Source organism: Falco naumanni, chromosome 1, assembly GCF_017639655.2.
Source record: "Falco naumanni isolate bFalNau1 chromosome 1, bFalNau1.pat, whole genome shotgun sequence".
Lineage (NCBI taxonomy): Eukaryota > Metazoa > Chordata > Aves > Falconiformes > Falconidae > Falco > Falco naumanni.
The window spans coordinates 39,191,879-39,207,110 of NC_054054.1; the positions used below are offsets into that span (position 1 = coordinate 39,191,879).

The following is a 15,232-nucleotide window of genomic DNA, read 5'->3' on the forward strand; positions in this document are numbered from 1 at the left end:
AAGGATGCGGAGATTTGCACCTGCGCTTTCCAAATCTAAAAAACAAAACAAACAAACCCCAAAAAACCAAACAAAACCCTTGCAAACTGAAATATGTTTTCTGAATATACCAGTTCATTCTTGGGATCGGCTTTTCCTAAAATTAAAATCCTGATGCATTGCTTCTCAAAAATAGAACTAAAATTATTCCCAGTGTCAGCAAAGTCAGCAGACAAACCGCAGGGATGAAGGAACACATTTTTGCTGCCGAAAAGGAAGAAAAGGACTTTGTCTGGGTTTACTGTTCTTGGAGCTGACAGTGATGGATAGGAAGGTTACAGCACCGGCATCTGTCTCCATTCCCCTGCCCGCACTGGCATCTCGGGCTGGGGCTTGGGGGAGTGGGTCACCTCTCCCACTGCTCAGGTTGGCATCACCTGCTCTTCAGCTTCTGAGTGCTCCTGGTTTTGTCTCACCAAACAATCAGAATTTAAGGAATCATGCTTTTAAACTTGATATTAAACTTCATCCATTTTACTTAGCATCAGGGGCTTTTAGGGAAGAGCTGGTGCTTAGTGACCCACGTTGCTGATGGGGTAGAAAACTGCAGGGTTACAAGTCTGTTTGCAGCCAAAAGAAAAAGGGAGGAAACTATTATTTATGACAAATGCTTCCTATTATTCTCAGCAACATCACCTGTCCCCCTGCAGACACCGATTGGGAACACAGCTGCTACTGGTACAGCCCTGAAGTGCTGATGGGACACAAATTAGCAAGAATTTAGGGCTGAAGGCATTTCTGAAAGAAAAATAAGGCATTGCTTACATGATGACATATGCTATAGCTGCAAATTTAGGACAGGATTCATTAAACAGGGATCCTTCTCCCAGGCTTTCAACCAAGTGCTGGAAATTAGCAAAAGGACATTAAAAATTAAAATACGCTCCCTACGAACACCAGAAATCTTACTGGGTGATGTTTCTCAGAAACGAATTTAATCTCACTATTGATGGGTACAGCTGAACTGAAACACAATCAGCAAAACCTTTTATAAAGCGCGAAAGAATATTTTTTTAAGTGCCAGATGATAATGAAATCAACACAACTGATTTCATTGAGTTATCAGAGACAGGACAAGCAAGCTCACTGCTATTTTGGCTCCAATAACATTCACATGGAGGCCACGGAATATTTTGCTGTTGGCATTATTGGAAGCCACATGGGGACAAAAAGCATTTCAGAAGACTCCACAGTAAACAAGTTTATCAGTATCTAAACAAGATACATCCCAACCTCCACCTCAACCAAGAAAGCAAAAAAAGGTGGATATTTGGAAGATAACTTCCCAAAAATACTTGACCAAAGATTTCCTGAACTCTTTATCAACAATATCAAGCTTTGGGTTTTCCATAGCCATGGTCCCTAATCCATCACAATATTAACCACAATAATAAATCCATCCCACTCATAAGGGAGAGAGGTTCCTGTGCAGAAGTGTGTTCACCCTGATACAGCTTAATTATAAAAATGGGGGGGAGAGCACGGAGAAAGTGTTTTGTCAGGCTTGTGCTATATTTTTTTAACCCTTTAATTAAAGTAGGATAACAAGCAACTTGAGGGAAACCTTAGGATTTCAGAGCTATATCAGGTGAACCAAAATGAGCAGGTTTGAAAGCAAAGCCATGGTCCTGGCATCGTGATGCCCCACATACGTCTCTGAACAGATGTAGCCACTTTGTCACAAAACATCTCTTTTACTTAATAGTGATTTTGCAAGAAGGGCTCGCTTTGAGAAAAAGATCTCTGCAGCAGACAGGGAAGATGAGCAGCTGTGGTCAGGAGAGGATAAGAACATAAGCCAAGCCGGTGACCATTTCCAGAAACAGCCATATGTAAACTGATTTCTCTTAGCCTCCTCTTTTATGCACTCTGATCTCTCCTATTTTTAAAATATTTCATCTCAAAAAGCTGGGATGGTCTAGAAAGCATCAAGGCAGCATTAAAGAGAAAAAGGAAGAATAAAACTTTGATTTCTTAGAATTTGCTGGGCTTCTTCTGTCCTAAAGATATTGCCAAGTACCCTCACGGACAGCAGCAGCAAGGTCTGCAGGTGCTCACCGCTCCCAAGTATTTGGCATCATTCAAAGCCCTGGCTTGGGTCCTGACACACAAAGAGGCAAAACGAGACATGGAAAATGAGATGATTTTGCATCTTACGTTCACACTCCTCCACGTCCAGGTTGAACTGCTGCAAGGCGCCCAGCGTCAGCTGCCGCACTTCGGCTTCCAGCAGCAGCTGCATCAGCGAGGTGGAGAGGTGTTTGCATGCCGACATGCAAGCCGTCTGTGCCACCTTCCCCTGCAAGAGAGAAGGGAGACTTATTAAAGCCATCAAGCACAAAATGCAAGAGGACCTCTTTAGACCAGCCTCTTTAATGCGCCCCACCTGCTATGGGACCTTCACATAGCGCTCAGTCTCACAACCACCATCAGAAAAGGGAATCGCCTTTCAGGATTCCCCATTGCTACTAGCAGGATTAGACCTTGTCAGGTGCAGAGTGCCTGGCAGCAGCTCAAATCCAGGAGAACCCTGAGGTGTTTAGAGCTCTAAGCATCTCTCATTATCACATCCTAACACGGGCAAGACAAAACACCGTATTTTATTCCACATCTTACATATATTGCCTGAAGTAACCTCGTTGATAGGTCAAAGCAGTGCTGATGACAATTCAAAACTCCAGCCTACAACTAAACCAGCGTCCATATATATTCTGAGACAGGAATTTCAAAATCCTTTTCCAACAGCAGAGGCTAATAGTTTAAGGTTCAGTCTTGGCTACCAGGGAGCAGAGAGCTGAGGCCATAACATTGATGCTCTCCAGCCCAATTACAGTGCTGTGCAGCACCTTCCAGGTGTCAACAGAGACTGAGGAGAAAGAAACATCAAGGCGAGAAGGTGACTGAAGAAGTCAGTTGTGTTTACATGGATCGGGTTGTTCCCCAGGGCTGGGTGGTGGGGAATAACCTCAAGCACCCAGATGCATCTTGCACCTGCTTGTAGCGTGGGGAATGCGGTTATCAATGCTTGCCTTCTCCCGAGCCATCCCTAATTTCTGGTGATTAAACAGGGGGGCTACAGAGAAGCAGCTATGGCCAAGGCTGCCATGTGGAGAGAAACTACTAACATCCCTTAAAATGTTCGTATTTATAACAAAAGTATAAGAAGTTGAGTTTCAGCTATTAAGGAATTTGAGAACATTGTTATGAAATATTTATTCTGAACACATTTTCTCTAAGCCACCACAGTTATGTTTCACTTGTGAGGAACAACTGAGATCTCAAGCTATAAATCACATGAATAACTCGTGGCAAGAGGAGTTACCCCCGATAGACCTTCCATTTTCTGATTGAGAAACAACTGCAAGGCAAGAGAAGAGTAATCACAACAATTTAATTAGCATACTTAAATTTTTGAACAGTGGAATTTGAAACAGCTGATTTTCAAACTATGGGCAAAGCCCCTGCACTGACAGAACTGACCAGTCAGGTAGGAAGCTCGGGATGCCTCTGAGGAATTACGGATGTTCAGAGAAGAGCGGTACTAAGGAAAAGGATGATAGTGGGGGTACATATGGCCTGTGGAAAAGGAGGAAGGGAGATGGGTGCTCGGAAAGCTCCATCTCCTGGAAAAGGCCGTAAGCAGGTCACTGAGCTCGAGCACCCATGCCCTGTCCTGGCTGTAGCATCAGCTACCAGGACAGTTGCCGGCAGGAGAGGGAAGTTGATGAGCACGGCCATGAAGAATTGAGATCCTCCATAAAGACCTACAGATTCTTGATGCTCTTGAGATGCCACGAGGGGACAGAGAAGACCTTTCCAACTGCAACAAGATGTCCCCACCCAGGTGCTGGCTGGCCCATCCTGCGGAGGAGTGATGCTCTGCCATGTAGGAGCCCAGTCCTCCCAAGGGTCAGGCTCAGGAGCAAGCAGGGAGCACACTCTGCATTTAGCACAGTGCTTCACAAAATCCAATTTGACTGACCAGAAGCATAAAAGCAAACCCAAAGCACCCATAAGGCCATTAAACAAACTCAGACCGTCTCATGCACACAACACTTAGAAAGCTGAAGCTTCTCCTATTCTTACTGAATTTATTTTGCATCACAGCAGCAAGTCTCAGAGCTTACAGGTACCAAGCTCTCAGTGAACTAAAACCAAGCGTCACTTTGGGGTGCTGAACACATGGGAGCATTTCTTTTTCAGCTTATCCGAATTTCTCCCTCATTTCCAAATGCTCAAAAGATTTTTCCCATTCCTCAAGTATTGCTGCCTGCCATACAAGATTTGGGGCAGGTAAGATTTGCCTGTGCCTACAACATGTATTAAACCCATAAAAATGGGGAAATCCTGTGACACGAGAGGACAGACTCGCACAAACCCGCTGGCTGATGCTGCACAGAGCAATCCTGATGTCTGCATGTGCAACCCCATGGTAATATTTCTGCATAATGGCGCTACCCTGAAAACAGCTTCAGTAGGAGATTATGTTTTCAAATGCACACAAAAGACTTTAACATGCTTTCTTGAAAACAAGGAGTGGCTTACAAGATCTCACAGATTTTTACAAGCACTTTACAAATTGTATTTAAACTAGGATTAAAGCGAGGGGTTTACACGATGTTTCACGACAAGTATCACAAGTTTCATTCCGGTGGCACGGAACGATGAGCAAATGTTTGGCGCATGAGCTGCAAAGTGTTTTTACCAGCTTTGCAAAGTTGTTTTGGATCTTCAGGCTGCATTCATCTTCAGCAGGAGGAAAAGAAAATACTTAAAAAAAAAAAAATAGAGCAAACCCATGCATTATGGGGCAGGGTACTCCATCTCCACTGTTCCCTGCCATTCCCAGGCTCCAGGAGTGTTCATTACTCACCTCCAAACACCTTTACTAAAATTAACATGAAGCATGGCAACCATAAAGTTTAGCGGAGCCTTGGGTTTTTTGTTGGGTTGTTGGTTTTTTTTTTTTTTGCTTTTCATCATTTACTTGTGCCTTTCTGACACATTCGGTTATTTAAAACATTGCTCTTGCCAATTCCTCATCCCTGACCGCAGTGGGAAGCACACCGCTACCCATCTGTGATTTTTCTTCATTACTTCACACAGACACTTGAGTTTTTGCTATGACCGAGTAGTTTTGATCTGTTATTGAGCAGAAGACCCAGATGGAAGCAGAGGATGAGAAAGCAAAGCTCGGAGGCTATGTCCTGAGACTGCGACCCATGCTGGGCATGGGGGACAGGGCTCCTTACCCTTTTTGGAATCACATGACAAAATCCCAACAAGTAGCTGATACCTGCACATCAGCATGAGTTTGCTTAGAGGCTTGCAACCCTCGGAGAAGCCTTGGAGATGCTCACCCCCAAGTGAAGTCAAAAGGAAAAACCTCCAGGAAGGTTTTCTGCCCTGTTGACACAAATTTAAAAGGAGCAACCTTCTAGCATGCCAAGCAAGGGTCAGACCAGCATGCGTGGAGGTACCTAAAGGGTTACCTACGCCTGCAACAGCCACAACAAACATGCCTGCCACGGTGCGCGCATTCCTCCGGCCAGCCAGGCTCGACAGAATAAAGAGTGAATGACAAGCGACACCAGGAGGGCGTGAAAAAAAGCAAATAATTGAGATGAAATGTCAAGTTAATAAGCCTAACGCAAGGAAGACGGGTTGGAAAAAGTAATTTAATCATCAGAGCTTGACAGCACAACAACTCTGCTGAGTCTTCGCCACGAAAGCGGCGTGTAAGTGGTATTCTAGGACATTCTTTGGGAGTATTTTCTGCCACAGCTCATTGCAGAGATGGTAAAAGGGATCAAACTGACAAGCCCAGGAGCAGCTTCAGGCTTAGCTTTCCCTCCTCCTTCCTTTTTCACACAGGATCTGGCCTGGCCCAAAATTCTTTTTAGGTGCAAATGTGCACTGCGTCTTTGAAAACTCTGAAGCTGAAGCTCCTTGGGGCCAGCTGAGAACCTGACCTTTTATTTCCATTATTCTTAAGGTTTAAACACCAAAAAAACATTCTGCTTTAAAAAAGATGCAGTCTTTCATCTTAGATTTAAGAACATACAGATGCCTGACAGTTGAAATCCAATATTACTGGATGAAAGACAAGAGTATATACAGGTGGGGTTTTTTTCCGCCTTTTAAACATTAATCCACTTTTCCTTATATTTACTATTAAAGGGCTTGGAGATACCATAGGAGTTTAAATTATTGTGCTAAATGTCTGGTTAGAGAAAGGAAGGTATCACCAGGGATGACCAACACCTCACTCCCTGGGCACCAATATTTAAAACCCTTCCGGAATTTATCTTTTTCAATGTTATAAATAAGCCTGAACTGAGTCTTATAAATAAGACTCAACTTAATCCTTTTCTGCCTCACCCCTACACGCAGCGCAACAGATGCCCACTTACTCCTTGTAAGATCAGCAATGGCTTACGAACATCAATTTTAGACTATTCCCCTAGAAATAAAGTGCAGTATCTGCTTGATAAGCAGCTGCTGTTGACAGGAGAAAAACCAGCGCCAGGACACTGATATATCACCACTAATAAGCTGCTACTGCAAGTGAAGAAGGTTGTTTGTATTCCACTTGGGAAGGGAAGGTTTGGGCTGCACACTGGCAGGCCTCAAGTACATCCTCATACCACAATGTGCTCATCTTGGTTCTCTGGCACTTATTTACGATTGAGGTTCACTTTGTAGTGTTATTTTTCCCTGCCTTGGTTCATTTTTCAGCTTTCCTACAGTGCTGGGAGGAAGAATCCCGACTTGCCGCAGCACAGCGACGGACAGAGCTGAGCCCGTGATGGACGTGTTTTCCACCAGCCTCACCTCCCTCCCGAAATCATTAACTGCACCACCCATGGCAGCGGTGTCGGGACATGTGCCTTGGCATGGAGATCGAGCAGGATGTCTCAGAGATGTCAGCCTCAGACATTGCTGCTCCTAGAAAACGCCATGCTCAGCTGGAATGGCTCAGACCTCATGCTAATTACCACTGATGATTTTTACGAGCGTGTGGCAGAACCGGTGGCACTCCCAAAGGCTCTCCCTGTGCCAGCGTCCTGCAAAATCGCAGAGTTACATCCCGATCCCGCTCCCTGGCATGGCTCCAAACCAGCTTGGTCCCTGCCTGTATTTCAGAAACACTTTACCTGCCTGAACATTGTGGTTCCTCCACCTCAGGAACGATTTATCTAAAAGATGATCTCTGGAGAGGAAGGCAACGAAATAGGAATGCAACCATGACCTGAGCTGTCCACAGAGAAGGGGGAAAACAAACACTTTAAAGTCACCAGTAGCTCGTTTACCAACTTGACAGAAAATTGAAGAGCTTAACCTCTCATGAAGCAATTCCAGGAACACCTCTATAGTATCACTTATTTATTTAAGACCTTTGCAAACCTCATTAAAAATGAACTGTATTTGCATCAGAAAAGCACGAGTCATGGGTGGGAGCTGACAGAGCTCAACAGCCAAGTTGTCAGCCCAAGTGCCTGCCTGCCTCCTGCAAGCTCCACGCTGGTTCAGTGAAATAAAGCAATTCTGAGCGTTATTATCAGAGCAAAGGCCATGGGATTTTGTTTTGAGGCTCAAATCAGTTTGCAACCTTATTTCTGGCAACAAATCCCTCTGTCCATGGCCTCTGATACTACCTCTTTGCAGTTGGGGTTTCCATGACACCTCTCAAGGCAAAACTGTCCTCCCTGTCCCACCAAAGCTTCCTCGGGGCACACAGGTAGATCATCTAGAGACGTTCCTTGTGGCCATGCAACCAGTGAAAGGACAGAGCCAAAACTCTAAAGGACTCCCAAAGACGCAACCCAAGGGGCACCTTCCAGAACATATTGCCATGGGCTACCCCCCATGGAACAGACCAAATTAATCACACTTTTCACCATGAAATCATCTCTTTTCATCTGTATTTCATCCTTGGGCAGCAGATGGAAGCCTCCAAGTTCCCAGGAGGACAGGCAGCCACCATGGGGAAGGTCAGCATAGAGGCTATAGAGCCAGCACCGCTCACGGTAGCATTTTTGTTTGAAAATAGCAAGTATGTTAACAATTAGGGAAAGGAAACGCTGAAAGGCTGCCTTGTTAATTAAGGAACTTGCTATCAAAGGACTCATTAAAAGCTACTGAAATGGAATGGTTGTTAAAATAAATACCCATTAATCTTAACGCGCAATCAGGAATATGCAGCCATTACCCACCTCGCGGCAGGGGGAGAGGGGGCTCCTCGGCACACACCTACCGCTGCGAGAGCCACAGGGGTGGCACAAGCTGGTGACGGCCACCAGCCAGAGGGTCCCAGAAGAGACCCGAGCAGGTGCCTCTTGCTTTATTCCTTGCCCCAAATTAGGAGCCATGTGGTCACTGACATGCAAACAAAAGTCCTACTGTAGCACCGAGAAAGCTTCCACCAACTTGCCAAAGAATTAATACAGCATTTTCCATAAAAAACAAAACCTGACAGGCTTCAAATGGTCTCAAGGTTTCCAATTATTTTGGGGTCTTTGATACCAACAGAATTTCTGTTTAATCTGTAAGAAGCATTGGGATTGATGTGATTAAGTATATTTAGACATGCAAATCCATGGACTTCATACAACTGAAAAGCGGGCCAAAAAATTGGAATTCCTCAATATTAATTGTCCACTTTTCTATAAACATCACAAGTTGTCCAATAATTTCAATGCTGAGTTTGCTGACTTTTCCAATCCATAATGCAATACCAGTGGAATACTTTGCAGAAGATGGAAATGTGATGCTGTAACAATAAGCAATTGTTTGGTGGCATAAAACTGGCAATAATCCCAGCAGACACTTTCTGTGCAGGCATGGATAGACTTCAGACCCTGCAGACCCCCAAGGCATGATCTCCTCCTGCCCCAGACACCTCTGGACTGCCCTTGCTTGCCTGCAGCACTGGAGCCCCAAATCTCACTAAACCATGGGCAAAATCAGCTCTGCTAAATCCTGAGAGAGTCTCCCGGCTTGCTCATGCCATCCTGATTTGCCAGGTTCTTAACACCACCCTGATGCATTTTTTAATTGCATTTAAAAAAAAAACAAACAACAAACTGTTCTGCAGTCACTGAGGATGGCAAAAAAACCTCCAAACCCTTACCCAGATACAATGACACTCCCCAAACAGTCAAAACAAAAACAGCAAAGTACTCATGTACATTTAAGAGGTTTATTTAAAAAACAAATACATCTGTCATTAATTGCCCAGAAATCCACTCTCATTTTTTACAGAAGTGGTTTTGTGGGGGTTTTTGGTTGAGGTGGGTTTTTTTTTATTATTTTTGGGGGGTGGTGGTTTTGGTTTGTTTGGGGGGGTTTCGTCTGTCTTAGTTTGGTTTAGGTTTGTTTTTTTAAAAAATAAAAATAAAAAAAAGCTGTGGATCTGCACTCAGTATCTTGCAAGTAAAAGTGAGTGTATCCATGACTAAGGTCCAGGAGTAACAGGTGAGAACTCTGAACAAAACAGATGGTCAAGAAGACCTCTCCGCATTGACCAAGCCTACAGACTAGTGCATCAACACTACCCCAAGCAGGGTGATTTCCAAGATGCCCCCCACTCTGAAGACAGGAGTCGTATCAGCCTCTACAGGTGCATCTCTGATGGGCAGAGAGGCAATGGCACCGGGACCATGGTCCAAACCCAAACCTTGCACCTACGGACCCACGAGATCAGATCACACAGACCCAGTGGAGGGACAAGGGGCAGGGCAGTCTCGTAAATTGATGTCCCTTTTTCAGTGGCCTCAGAGCACGGAGGAATTTGATGGAAAGGTAGAAAAAACATCTGCCCTGGTGTTTAAAAGAGAAAAGATGCTGATCTGGAGACCTGCAGAATACCACAGCTAAACCAAGCCCAGATAAAGGCATGAGATGAGAAGCAACCATATGGAGTTAAAACACAACACCACAAGCGTCAAATCACTAAGAACAATACAGATCAGCAAAAATAAAAGTTATTTTTTCTAGAAAGTTTTATGTTTAATACAGAAGGAGAATCAATGCAGTGTCTTTGTCCAGGAGAGAATTAGACTCATTAAGTGCTACACAGTCAGACAACACCACGCATCCCAGGAAATCAAATCCATCCCTAAGAGTATTAGCTTCAGAGTAGATATAGAGCGACTCTTTATTAACAAATTCTATTTACCTGCCTTTGCAGCACCCTTATTAAGAAGAAGAAGAAATCACTTTTTCCTCCCAAAATTGTTTGTGTTATAGAAAGGGGATGACAGCAGATTGCTGGTTTCCATCAGGGAATGGGCTGAATGTCACTCTGCATCAGACGTGACCCGTGTGGGACATGAGAGGTGACTGACGTGTGAACATTAACACCCGCTTATTGATTTCAGTCACTTTCAAGCTCCATATTTGTTGTCTGGTTCCACAAAATCATCCCAGGAGCTAAACACTGAAGCCAGCATGTTGACTTAGGGATCTGGAGAAAGGCAACTGGCACCAAACCACAAGCTGATGTTCACAGGTTTTTGAAATTTGCCAAGGAAAAGAAGAAGAAGAAACCTTCCAGCCAACAAGAGAGGTGGGCAATAACCAACACTTGTGGGCCAGGGCTCCTGAGCACAGAGCAATACCTGCTGGGGAAAGGGACGATCCCCAGCCTTGGACCCCTGGGATGCTTCCCAGCCTCAGACCCCCATCAGATCTTTGTATTACTTGGCAATTACAAAGTTAAAGGTTTCCTGATGCCCAAACTTATGAAAGGAGAGGTAATGACATATGTTTCTTAGAGGAAGGCATTTCAAACTCAACACACTGTGGGACCTACTGGAACAGTCAACGACATCGCCTCCAGATAAACAGCCTCCCTTCCAACATCTACAAAATCCACCCTGCTACTCGCAGTGAACAGGACAGACATCTGTGTTCTCATCTAACTAGAACAAGAAGGGCCTTTTTCTCAACAGGATTGCCCACGCCAAAAGTGACTCGATGAATGACAGTTCCTGGTTTAGGAGGACCCATGTTCTGTGCAGGATGAGCTGCAGGTGTTGCTCCACTCTGCTCTACACCCGATTACTTGGGCTGAGAGCAGGGCAGGTTGTAGTCATCTACAGAAGCAGCTTTGGTGCCATTAGCAAATCACCAGATTTAAACACATTATCCCCATCAAGGTAATGTTGTAGCCTTTCCTGAGTGAAACTGGGATTTTGGTCTTCTGCTGTCTTTGACCATCCCTATCACATGACAGCTTGGTTCAAGAGACAGCCTTCCAATCAGTGAAATATCTCAAGTTCACCATAGCAAACCTCTGAATAGCAACACCTTACAGCAGTGCCAAATAACACAATTCCAAGTGAAATTTGCCTCATGCAAAGACCCACTCACCTGGAAAGCTGAGAGCATCTGAAAAGTGAAAGAGCAGTTGCTCCAACCAACCGGGAAAGCCACCATCCTCTGGCTGGACCGGGATTGCTTTCAAACTCATGTGAAAGCTGAGCGCAAGCCCATGTTTAAGTGGCTGTCTTCCAGAGGTATTTAAAAAAAAACCGATGGGGTGTCATTTTCAGAAGTAAACATTTACCACTTCTATTCTATTTTGAGCATTAAAGGGAAAACAGGCTGTCACAGATACGGCAGCAAGACAAACACATGGCAAAGCTGAACTCCCAACAGAAGCTTAGAGGCAACCACACAAATAAAAAAGAAAAGGAGGGAAAAAAAGCAAATACAGCAATTATCCTCACCACACAAAAAATAAACCAGCCAGTCACACCAACCACTGCAGCTCGATATAAATCCCCTCGCATTCCAATAAAAGAGGAAAAATCCTAACAGTTTGGCGGTATCGAAGATGCCCAAGGTCAACAGCTGGAGGCTATTTTGGCTGAAGCCGGTGGGAGACTCAAGGCTCTCATACAGAGCAGCACAGTAGAAATCACATCAGGGGTGACTGTCACAACCAGCTCCCACAGACAGATCTGAAAGGGCTTGGCTTTTTTTAATAATGTTGTTTTATTCAGTTTGGGTTTTATTGGTCTTTAACCAAATGACATTTAACTTGTGGAATAACCAACTCTATGGCAAGGTTTTTCCTACATAAGCATCCAGGGGTCTTGGCACTATGAACTGCATCTGCCTGCTTACCAGCAGGAACAAATATACCCAACAGCAAAAGTACAACTGATGGATTTTCTAACCACGTATAATCACGGGATCCAGGATCTAAAAGGATCCAGGACCAAAGCACGCATAGGAACACAAGATTCTTCCCTCACTTTGACTGCACTGTCAGAGTCAACAAGCAATATCTATTCCCACCCCCCCCTTTTTTTTTTCTTTAATGGGGAAATAAATAGAAGGAAGGGCAGGGGGTAGAGAAGAGAAGTACCTCGGGACACAGCTGTTACAACTGAGCCCGGGACAGTTCATTTGAAGCCTTACGGAGGCACACAAACACAACCAGGCAGAGGTCTTTTGTAGAACCTCAGTAGTCTGTGGCAAAGCTGGGATGCTGCTGTTTTTTTCTCTTTCCTTTGCATATGCACACATGCAAAAAACCCCAGGGAAATAAGAGGATTCCATGATCTGCATCTTCTTCCTTGCACACCATCCAAAATGCATGGCAGGATATTTTTAATTAACCACTTTTTAGAAGTCTATAGCATGGAAACAGTTGTGTGCAGAACCTGGCTCACCCAAAATGAGCAACGCCTGCGCTGGAGCATCCAGCTGCTGTCTAGTCTCTGAGATGCTTCAGAGATTTGTGCAAGGACCTTCACAGTGGACACGGGTTGGAAGGCACTCCTTCCAGTCCAGTTAGGTATACGACAGCATTATGCTTTTAGAAATGCTAGGAATTAAATCAAAGCTAACAAGGATAAAGAATATAACTATAGACACTCTCATTAACCATGTAACCATCTGCTCCATCAGGCTGGAGGTTTAGCCCGTGGCATCAAACTCCCATTCTAAGTCTCCTGCCTTCTGCTTTCTTTACATGACCCTCTTTTTTTAAACAATAACAGATAAAAAAAAGTCACATTTACCTGCTCTGTAAATACTCCATGCTTGTTATGAGCTGCACCGCAAATGCCCGCGCCACCTTCCTGTGCTGGGAAACAGCATCACGAGCCTGGAAGGTGCAGGGGTCATCAGGGAAGCAGCTACCAAAACCCACGCAAAACCCTAATTATGTGGACAAAGCACATCACAACAGCTCAAACCACTTCTCCTTCCCCCAGAAGGTATCTCCGCAGCATGGCTCAACATCCCGGGCCAAGCAGCAGGAGGGAACCCAAAACCAAACTGCACCATTGACTGAACTGTACAAACCTGGGGCTTTTGACTCACCATGTTGGCAATTTGGCAGCCACCCGCCAGCACTTAATATTAATTTTTCAACATTTAAACGCGCTTCAGAGCAAACACCAGCAGCAGACCAAGAATGAGCAGTGCTGTAGATTCACTGCGACCTCAGGGAGAGGATGGCAACCCACAGGCCTGCTGCGTGGGCTTGGACAAAGCACAGGCTCAGGTGCTCCTCCATCTTTTCCTCCTCCTGTGCCCACCACTGGGGTCTCCACAAAGATCATTCACCTCTGAAAAAGACCCCACGACAAGAGGTGTTGAGCAAAAAACTTGGTGCTCCAACAGCGAAGACATCTCAGCCTGCAGAGGAATTAAACCCATAAATAACCTGCATTTAATGAGTCTCCCTATGTACACATGAAGCGTGAAGTAGCCTTAATTCTTCTTGGTCCTATTTGTGCCCCTTAATGCAGAGCAAGGCTCTCTCCTGGTCCCCGTGTCCACGGGCTGAGACTTTCTGAGTTACTTGACGCAAACCAGAGCCACGGCCCGACCACGACTGGAGCGCACGACTCCACAACTGGAACGAACGAGAAAATAAATAAATAAATTACATATTTCATCCTCCTCTTTTGTGGCTTGTATTTTCTTTTGTATTCACTTTGGGAATAACATTCTTTCCATTGGGAAGAGTCTGATTTTCCATTAAATACAAAGCAGCTGCCATTTTGGAAACAAAAAGTTGATTAAATACAGATATTTTTTTTTTATTTTCTCCCCTAGCGTACGAAGAGCTAGAACCACGCTTCCTTCTGCTGATTTATCAGGGCAAAGCATCTGCCAATTACGGCAGTAAGAAGACGTAAAGAGAGTGAACTGAAATCGCTTCATCTTGGCGATATAATTTTATAATTTGAAGTAATTAATAAAAGGGGAAAGATCCTGAGGCTCACAGCACAGCACGTTGCGCTTATCCTCACAGCAGAGCCCTCCAGCACACTGCCACCAAGGGTTTATCACCCTTTGCACACACAGGGATGCTCCAGATTCCCTGTTTACGCAGATTTCTGCTTGCCGAGATGCCGAAGGAAGGGTCAGCATGTTGCCGTGACGTACAGGCCGCCTGTTGGAAACGCAACTAATACATGACTTAAGGCCCAGATGTTGAACAAACTGGAAAAAATTATGAGCTCAAAATAACAAAAAAAAGTACCACCCACCCACTCCATTTCCACTCCATGAGCCATCAACACCCAGTTAGGGAGAATTTTTTTTTCCCCAAGCAGAGCTGATTATTGAGTGACCAACACAAGCAGCATATGAAACTTCACCTTGTTTTAAATTTTTCCAAAAACTAAATCATACGTTAAATTTCCATTTTCAATATTTAGATGTTATCTTAAAACAGAAGAAAAAGATGGATGGTCAAAGCTGCAGAAATTACTGTTGCCTTGTTTTTTTTTAATTAACCCATCAGGCTCTCCTTATTTGTTGCCTTTCATGAAACACAATGAAGAAGGACCACGGCGACCATAAGAAATCCATAAGGGCTTGCACTTTTAAATGCTTTTCCTGCTCTTTCTTGCTATTACATCTAACCTAGGTTGCAAGATCCAGAGAGAACTTATCTCCATGTAAAGGCACCCCCAAGATGGTCACAAAATGACATGTCCTTAATTGCAGCCACTTTGACCACACCAACAGCACTCAACTGCACTAACATGGCTGTTGGCTCTGAATGATGGGCATGAGCTCCCAACGCTCCTCCATGCAACCTCAACTCAAGTGCCCTCTGCACAGGGACCTCAAAGGATGTTGCACTTGAAGGCTGGGCTCCTCTAGGACAAGCAGGTCTCCTCCCATGGGTAGGTTAAGGAAGGCAGCTGGGGGCTTT

The 15,232-nt window shown here is 44.7% G+C and overlaps 1 protein-coding gene across 6 annotated transcripts in view; it reads right to left on the reverse strand.

Moving 5' to 3' along the window:
* EXOC6B (exocyst complex component 6B) overlaps nucleotides 1–15,232 on the reverse strand; it is a 311,968-nt gene that overhangs the window by 85,766 nt on the left and 210,970 nt on the right. For all 6 annotated transcript variants that reach the window (XM_040590557.1, XM_040590521.1, XM_040590539.1 and 3 more), the window contains one exon: nucleotides 2,197–2,338. In XM_040590557.1, coding sequence (XP_040446491.1) covers nucleotides 2,197–2,338 — 142 coding nt within the window. The remainder of the gene's footprint in view (nucleotides 1–2,196; nucleotides 2,339–15,232) is intronic.